Raw genomic sequence first — 9,386 nt, 5'->3', positions numbered from 1 at the left:
GACACAAAGCTGCCTTTTCGTCCGATACAGAAAGGGAAAAAAAAAAAAAAAATCACATAATGGGCACAACGTGCTGTGCAGTGGGTCAATCAAGAAGGCTCTTGGCTGTAGACTTCTCCGTCTGCTGCCTTTCACTGAATCGGATTTGAGGATGTCTTAAACTGCACTGTAACTTTTAACTTGTATCCTATTTCTTTTTTTTTTATGTTTTAGCTTTTTAATGACTATTTTTTTTTTTTTTAATGTTTTAATCGCTGTTCTATATTGTTTTTAAGTGAACTACTTTGAATTGCCTTGTTGTTGAAATGCGCTCTGCAAATAAACTTGCCTTGCAGCAGAGGAAATGGGACTAATTAAACATACAGAGTAACTACCTGTTCAGTGTGAGTGTAAAAGGGTTCCATCCTTTTGTAGCTGTGCGTCTCATTAAAAACATATACGTTACACTGCTAACTATCTGTCTTTAAAATGTCTTCTTTTTTTTTTTATATAATTTTTTTTCACACTGAAGGTGATTTAGTTAGAAAAGCATTTCTTATGAGCAACTGTTCTCTGATATAATTAAAATAGAGGATGAAGCTAACAAATGTCCAAGTCTGTTCCCACTGTTGAAAATGAGCCTTTACCTTCAGCCCATCTACCACTTCTTATGGTTTCCACATTAAAACGCCCTGTGGGCTGATGTGATATTTATTCACTGATTTGAGGGCAGTTAAATTAGCACTGATTCAAACAGGTACAGTCTCCTCATGTTTTTTTGTTTTGTTTTGTTTTTTTAAATAATGGGATGCTTCTTCCAGACCCTCCTTAATTTTCGGCCACTGTAGCACTTCTCATTTAGGTTTCAGAGGGAAACGATTGGTCATTGCATTGATTAGTTGATTGACCGAAAATGTTTGCAATCGCCCAAATTGTTTGTCATTTTTAGATTCCCCCCCCAAAAAATGCCCATAATTCATCAGCTCCAGCTTCTCCTGTCAAAATCTTCCGGTTCGTTTTTCTTTTTTTTTTTTCTTTTTAACAATTATAAACAGAATATTTGTGGGCGTTTCCTGAGATTTTTATGGACCAAACAAATAATTGATTAATAAGGGTAAAAATAACTGTCAGATTACTTGATCGTTAAAAGAATCATTTGTTGCATCCCTACAAATTATTCTAGCAAGAACATTCAAGTTTGTGTAGTTTCACATGGACCTTGCCTTCTCGCCGGACTCCTGTCGGCTCGGCGTCTTAAAAGACCCACGGGTTGAACCTCTGCGACAGCATCCGTAGAATGAAGGTTACAGTGCATCATTTCAAGTGTTTACGCCATTTTCCCCCACATTTAGCCTATGTTATATCGTGTCTTCTGTAAATATGTGAAGACTTTTCAACATAATCTATTGCTTTGTTCAGTTTAAGAAAGCTCCTTCGTGAGGAAAAAAAAAAAAAGTCACCTTAAGACCTTTTTATCAAAGTAGAAAGTTAATATGATGTAATCTAGCCATACTGAGAAAAATCTATATTAATAGGCTCATAGAACTACAGCTAATGGCAAGCTACTCTACAAACCTGCCGACTGTCCCAAGAATGAATGACACTATGATCATAGCGAAGACATATCATCCGGTTTTGGGGACCAAAAACAAGCATCCTTACCGGTATTTGCATGTTCACAAATTCAAACATGCCTTTAAGGTGCTCTCAGCTATCACTGTTAAAAAGTGCCTTGGATGTTTAGTAAGCAGGAAGCAAGAAGTTTTTTTTCTTTCAGCTTTACCACGAACTCAAATTAATTATCTCTGCATCCAGAGGAGTTTCCAAGATTTTTGTTTTTTTTGTTTTGTTTTTGTTTCTTTCAACAAATGGCCGTCAAATCATCTGATCATTTTGCTAAAAGCAAGAAAAAAAAAAAGAAGACATCTCGCGCCGTAAATTTTCCTTTTCGTTCCATCCCGCCCAAATGTGTGAGAAGGCATCATTCCAGTTCGCTCGTGTCTGCGAGGTACCCACCCGGGTGAGTACGGTCGATCACGGTCCACTTGACCGAACAACCCGAGGGGGCACACACCAGTCATGACGGCAAAGGCAGCCGGTTCGAAGGCTCGTTTCTGCCATTAAAACTCCGCTCTGCCTCGGCCTCAGCAAGTCCTTCAAAATGGGTGTTGAATGCACAAACGGTGCCAAAACAAAACAACAACAACAAAAAAACACTGGATCTTGCTCTTTTCTTCAAGTGGCTTTACAAGACAAATGCAGTAAAAAATAAACGTATCCGCTTAATTTGGAGTTTCTTTTTCTTTTTTTTTTTACCCCATTAAGCCTGGAAAAACCTGAGCCGGGCTGTGCAGCGGCACCGTCTGCCGTACTGTACGTTTTCACCATGTCACACAGTTAGGGGGACTTGCACGGTATCACGTTTCGGTTCGGGCTAGTTTTCAGTGCTACATACAGGACCGACGTATCAACTAGTCACTCGCAAACACTTTGCCCAGACTAAAACAGACATGCAAGTCGCTCCCATCATTTTGTTAAAAGATGAGATGAATAAAATATACTGCAGCAGTGTCAAAACAATACTGTGAAATCGATACATATCGAACTCTGCGTCATATCGGACCGAAAGCCTCCCCAGTTTAAGTACTGAGGCTGTGAACTGGCCCGTTCTTCCCGGGCGAGCTTATCCCGTCTCTCCGGGTGGATGTGAAATCTGCTGTTATTTATCGACCTCGCAGCGAGTTCACTGCGCTGATCTGCTGTTCTGGGCACTCGCTATACGAGCACAGTGGTGTTTCCTGTGCAGGGATATGACCTTGACTGCAGAGACTCCTTTTTTTTTTTTTTTTTTTTTTCTCCCCCTCCCCCTTTCTTTCTTTCTTTCTTTCTTGCCTTGAGCACGTCAGACCAAATTCAAGCAGACGTGGACAGGAACAACCAAGATTTGCCTTCTTCTTTCCCCCCCCCCCCCCCCTCCCCCTCGCCCTCCCCTTCCCCCTTTGCCCGACGGTCGCCAGGTCAGCCCTCAGCCAGCATAACGTCAGCGCGCGCCGCGTCACTCGGCCGTCGGTATGCTGTTTCCCTGGTTCTCGTGGCCGCGGCCGGACGCGTTCAGGGAGCTGCGCTTCAGCAGCCTGTTGATGATGTCGGAGCACGTCTTCTTGTACTGGTTCCGGAGCAGGGAGTACACGAAGGGGTCGCACGCCGCCTTGCTGTAAGCCAAGCACTTGGAGACGATTCCCCAGTGAGGGTTGATAGGCACCGCTGGAAATAACTCCACGATCCTGCGGGCGAGCATAAAGAGAGAGTGTTTGAAAAGGCGAGCAAACATGCTGGAAAAGACACGCATGCCCTGAGATTATTATGCAGGAATGGGAATTAATTTGCAAGTCCCTGTTGCACATAAGAGCTCTTTCTTTTCACTGCGAGCAGGGCGCTTCTTTTGTCACCGTGTAAAGATTCCGTTTTCATTTCTGTACAGTCATCTCATTAAGAACTTATTGATTGTTTGCAATCACCCACATGATCAGATGTAGGAAGCTGTAAAGTGAATCACGAATCATCTCCCCCTCCTTCTCTCGCGTGGATTCACAGTATTCAACTACTTTTTTTTTTTTTATCTTTCTTTCTTTCTTTTTTTATATCTCACTCCTCATTTGCAGCCAGCAGCATTTTATGTCATTTGGCACAACGTCAGCGGCACCGGAGGGATAAAAACAGATTTGTCTAAGCAGTGATGAGCGTCCGGAAACATGGAAATTAACTTTAACTGTAATTTACAACCGAGCATTTAAAATACCACACATTTGTTTTAAAGGGGCTCCTAATGAGCCTCGGCAGTTGTCGGCATCTCACAGGAGCGGATGTCAGTCCGAAAGGCGTCAAACTGGAACTTGAAGTGACCTAATTACTTTCACGTTAACTTTTGTGAAGTGTGAAAATATTTCACTGTTCGTGGTGTCATAAAAGGTGTATAAAAACCGCTGACCCTCTCCCGCCTGCACTCTGTATGATTACTCTGTGCACAATTGAGCTCTGTCAGCACATTAACACTGGCCTTTCATAGGCCAGCAGCCATCGCTGACATTTGCCCACACACTCCTTGACGGACACAGAGGGAACAGGAGGTTAAGTCAAGCTGCCGCACCACCACAGCGGGGCTCTCGCTACACACACGACGAGCCTCGGGCGGGCGGTCGAGGAGCTTTTAGCGTTAATATATTCCGATTTTAATTAGTAAACTGCCGGCGCGGCCATGGTCATCCGCGACTGACACGTCACTGATAAACACAGCAAAATTGTCCGCCCGTTGTCCGAGCGGATGGGAGTAAACACGGCGGAATGTTTCGCGTCAAAAAATAGTCCCAACTTCTTCCACTTTACGATTTTAATCCAAGACGCCACAAGAGCAATGTTTAGTGGATAAAATGAAGACGGCTACATCTTCTGGATTGTCTTTAGCGTGTGCTTGTGTTGCTGTCAGAAGACGTGAAATCAGCATACTTAAATGCATTTCCACTATTAAGAAATGCCTTAGAGCACCTGAAAGCTCGTGGCTGGGAAGTTCTATTTGAGAACTTGCGTCTACCCTCGCAACAACTTTACCTCAAAGTACTTTTGCATTCGCTCCCAACATGCTTTACATTCCTTTGTATCCAGAAGAACAGTTGGCGTGTTGGCCCGGTCCAGTTTGTAATACATGCAATAAGGGAAAACCTTTACGTGATGCATTTAGGGCTCATTGTTCATTTCTCCGACAGCATCCAGCTGCTGGTTGTGAGCCCACTCTCTGAAATCCACCTGCTCTACGACGCAATAGATACATCCACCCGTCACTGTTTGAACCTGCAGCGACAGATGCGCTTCCGACACGCTGCAGGAGTTCGGATCGCTGCGGCTTTGCCAGCCCGCTGCACGTTGCACAACCGTTGCGCGTGTAGCGTTACAAACCATTAAAACAACTGTGTCGCAGCCATGATCGTAAGAGGCAAAGCCACAGCAACAGTCGCCCGTGACGGCGACGTCGTCTCACGGCCGCAGACGTGCTCCTCCGGGTTTTGTCTCGTAATGCAACGGCGCAGACTCGCGCCTGAGCAGCCGCAGCTGGAGGCCAACCACATCTCGCTGTAGTCACGAGCAGCGGCGGCTGAGAGCCACTAGGGGCTGCCTCCAAAAAAAAAAAAAAAAAAAAAAAACGGTGGTATTCAGACGTGCATTCAGACAGTTTTGGTTCAGTGTGTGTGCGGTTCAGGTTTTGAGATAGGTCCGCCTGTCTGTGTGATTTCTGATCCCACCCCGATATAATCGAGGTGAAGCGGATTTCTTTTCAGGTCTTTGCAACATTGACTCAAGGAATTTAACATTTTGAATAGCAACATTTTCCTCCTGGCCCTGTTAATCTGGACAATCTTCAGGACAAACGGGGACTATTAACACAAACCATGTCTTTACTAAGTAGAAGATAAGACATTAGAAAAAGAAATACTTTTTTGGGGAGAACTGACACTAAGAGTCTCATGTTTATTCACGTCTAATTTAGTTTAAAAAAAAAAAACTGTTTTATATTGGCAGTAAAGATTAAGCCATTCATTGTGTTTCCTTGCTTTATCTATAATATTCTTACGTCCTTTTGATTGATTTTAAATTTCTCGCACGTTAACGTTGCTTCAGTGTTTCACTCACTCCAGGCCTCATTTGACATCCTCTCTTTGCCCAGGGATCGATGCAAGGGGGCTTCTCCCTAACCAACCGAGATGCACCCGGTGAACTTGAGCAGAAAAGTGCTAATGCTGCAGCAGCAACAGCAGAGAAGAGGCATATTACTTATCACAAGGTCAGCCAATCTCATCTTCCAACTCCGACCAGTGTGGAGAGGTGACACGAGGGGAGGGGTGGAGTGTGGGTTCGTAGGTGTGTGTGTGTGTGTGTGTGTGTGTGTGTGTGTGTGTGTGTGTGTGTGTGTGTGTGTGTGTGTGTGTGTGTGTGTGTGTGTGTGTGTGTGTGTGTGTGTGTGTGTGTGTGTGACAGGCAGCAGAGCAGGGAGGTAACCAAAAGGCTGCTCAGTGTGTGCCAATGTGGTTTTCCCCGTCTCGTCCCTCGATCTCTCTGGCGCTCACCTTGTGATCACGTAGGGGGCGAAGCAGAGCATGAAGGTGCCGATGAAGGTGCTGATCTTCCTGGTTGCTCTCTGTCGTCGCCTCTTCTGCTCCTCCAGGCAACGCTGACGAACACTGGAGGCAAAGGCAGTTCAACTGGTTACTAATCAGTTGGACACGCAGTTAGTGTTGTCTCGTACTGTAACAGACAGCGAGGAGTGGGTGCGCTTGTGTCCATCCCCGCTGTGACGAGGTTAAGTATTAGGAGGAGCCAGCAGAGGCTGAGCTGAAGTAAAATGCAGACTACAAAGTGGGGATCCTCCTCCCACCCCCAACCCCCCAAACTCCCAATTTCAGTTTCATCACTTTCTGCGTTACTTTGTGTGCGAATTGAACACACCGTGGCTGTGATGCCAATGACAAACCGCTTTAAGTAACATTTAATTAAATGGAGGTCAGCATTGTGAGTAATGACGTGAAGGATTTAGAGTATGCACCTCGTAAACATTAGCTGTAATCTACAGCAGGCTGTGTAACCAGGCTTCCCCTGATTGAGCTTTTACACACACACATACATACACACTCTCACTCTCTGATGCGTGCACGCATGCAGGCACGCACGCACACACACACACACACACACACACACACACACACACACACACACACACACACACACACACACACACACACACCTCGCTACTATATATTTGTTCTAGCTACACTGTATGGAGGCAGAGAGAAGCAATCACTCCGGTTGACATTTCAATAGAATTACATTGTCTATCCCCTCTGACTACTGAGGACACGATTCAAATGTCAGCGCGAAGCATCATTAACGGTACTATCTGTCCCGAGGTGCCATCACTCCCCGTCATAGTGACTGTAAAGCCCGATCTCGCTGTTCTGTTTCTGTGGTCAGGACAAGAGTTTGGTTTCTCACAAGAGCAGATTTGAACATGTTGTTCCGTTTTCCTCAATGCCTTCTCCTAACTGACGATCTCAACATCGCCTTAAAGCTGCCAAAATGTGAATCTACGCAGGAGATTACTACAGCATACAAAGAAGTACAAGTAGTAATACCAACAGGAATAATAAAAGGAACTCACCTGGGGTGTATATCCACGAGCAGCACCAAAGTTTGCATTGTAATAACGTCTATCCTCCTGCAATGAAACCTTGCCACTTTAAGGACTTTGAGGTATGTGACACACAGCACTATAAAAGACAGCAGAAAGGTGAAGGAGTGGAAAAACACGGTGAAGATAACAAACTGGGTCCTGCTGCTCGCCCTCGGGTTGGACAGGGTGCAGGACGCGTAAAGCCGGTGGTATCCCACCCAGGAGAGGCAGGTGGCCACCGTGGAGAAGGACATGGAGTGCGCCCACGTGTACCCGAGCACAAAAGCCGCGTCTTTGTGCCGCATTTTGGAGTGGTACCTCAGGGGGAACACCACCGCGATCCACCTGTCGATGCTCAGAGCCGCCATGCTCAGCATCGAGTTGGTGGACAGAAAGGTCTCCAGGAAGCCCACGATCTGGCAGAAGCCGTCTCCCCCCGGCTGAGCCTTGCTGACAAGTCCCACCAAAGTGAGCGGCATATTGGACACGGTTAGCAACAAGTTGCAGAAGGTGAGGTTGAGGTTGAACAGACCGGGGACCTGCTTGCGGATCTCCGGGTTGTACAGAAAGCAGATCAGCACCAGCACGTTGGACAGCAACGACACTATAATAATCACAACCACCAACACAGAGAGAATTACCTCCGCAGTGTCCATCCTGTGAAAACTCACTTCTCCCCACTTTTTGTGCGCATATCCAGTCTGGTTTTGCGGCGGCAAAATCGCATTAAATCACCCGTAGCCGTGTCCACGCATCCCCCAGATCTCTCCACCGGTGGAGATCCCCGCTTCCTCTCCACTACATAAGTCTCCGCGCAGCAGACGCGATCAGGAGGATTCCGGCATGACAAGAAGTAAGCCAACGTTGTTTTTTTTTGTTTTCTTTTTTTTTTTGGGGGGGGGGGGGGAAATCCGTAAGAGACGAACTCCCCGTTATTCCTCTTAAACTACAGGAAACGAGCTCTCGTGCCCAAAGCTGCTCTGTTCTGGCACTGCGTGTTGCAGAGGGGTTTTGTCGTCCTGTGATGCGCTCCCGAGGCATCACCCCTCCGCGCGCACTGCACGGTGTGTGGGCTACTCGTTCTCTCCCCCGTCTCCTCTGAGCGACAGCGAAAATACAAATAACAGGAGAGTTCAACTGATTCCGAGACGAATTGCCTGAATTAACGTGATTTAAACTCATCTTCGACGAAGAATACGTTGTGAAACAGATGTAACAGGAAATGACACATCTGCTGTGTGTAAAATCTTTTTTGTGTGTGTGTTAATTTCGACAAAGAACACTATTTTTTTTTTACAGTTAGTTGTGAATCTTTTTTTTTTTTTTTTTTTTGTATCGTCTTTAAACTCTCCTTTAGATTCATTGTGAAGCAGAAGTGTCGTGGCAATAAATACTATACAGCTCGCATATTCTAAGGAAACTGTCACACTGGCACTACAGAGCACACAAGACAGCCTGTCGGGAGGCATTTTTAATGAATCATCAAATGGTTGACGTGAAAGCACTCAGGTGGCCAATGCTGGCCAATGCTGGTCTCAACCATCATTGCATCCCAGCAGCATCTCCTCCTCATCCTTATTCATTAAGTCTGCTTCATCACATTGATAAGGAACAACATCTTCTGTTCCCCTGGAAGCTGGAAAACGCCCCCACACTCTGCTTCCCCTCTGGACTTTCGCGTGGAGAATTTTTTTTTCTTCTTCTTCTTCTTCTTCTTCTTCTTCTTCTTCTTCTTCTTCTTCTTCTTCTTCTTCTTCTTCTTCTTCTTCTTCTTCTTCTTCTTCTTCTTCTTCCTCTGAAGCGTGGGATTCATCACAGTGTGATGCGGCACGCGAGCCACTGAAGGCGCCTGAGCAGAATAAGGTGGTGGTTGTGGTTGCAATAAGTGGAGGGGGAGGTGGAGAGAGGGAGGGAGGGAGGGAGGGGGAAGGAGGAGAGGGAAGTGAGGGGAAAGGGGGGGGGGGGCTGAGTGCGTGGGCGGAAAAGAGTTATTGTTGCTGCAACACACATGGTATTTGACTGTGGAGATGTGACAGTACAGGCAGACCACCGTGTCCTCTTCCGTCGCTCCGGTGTGGCCAAAAAGGTGAACAGAGAGAGGAGGAACAAAGAGGGTGGTGTGGTGGTGGAGGTGGTGGTGGTGTGTGTGTGTGGGGGGGGGGGGGAAGCTATGCTTTGAAAGTGAGGCTCA

General features: G+C 46.1%; 1 protein-coding gene across 1 annotated transcript; it reads right to left on the bottom strand.

The window, feature by feature from the left end:
* Positions 1 to 2,977: 2,977 nt before the first annotated feature.
* LOC138629401 (G-protein coupled receptor 26-like) lies at positions 2,978 to 8,726 on the bottom strand. The gene is made up of 3 exons (XM_069713059.1): positions 7,184 to 8,726; positions 6,096 to 6,209; positions 2,978 to 3,263 (listed from the first exon to the last, which is right to left on the bottom strand). The coding sequence occupies exons 1-3, from the start codon at positions 7,849 to 7,851 to the stop codon at positions 3,035 to 3,037; spliced, it is 1,011 nt and encodes a 336-aa protein (XP_069569160.1). The 5' UTR covers positions 7,852 to 8,726; the 3' UTR covers positions 2,978 to 3,034.
* Positions 8,727 to 9,386: the final 660 nt, after the last annotated feature.

The sequence above is a fragment of the Brachyistius frenatus genome, unplaced genomic scaffold (genome assembly GCF_029030835.1).
Source record: "Brachyistius frenatus isolate BFR_SWC_R1_liver_20210118 unplaced genomic scaffold, ASM2903083v1 Contig_115, whole genome shotgun sequence".
Taxonomy (NCBI): domain Eukaryota; kingdom Metazoa; phylum Chordata; class Actinopteri; family Embiotocidae; genus Brachyistius; species Brachyistius frenatus.
This window is presented reverse-complemented; position numbering and strand designations above follow the sequence as displayed.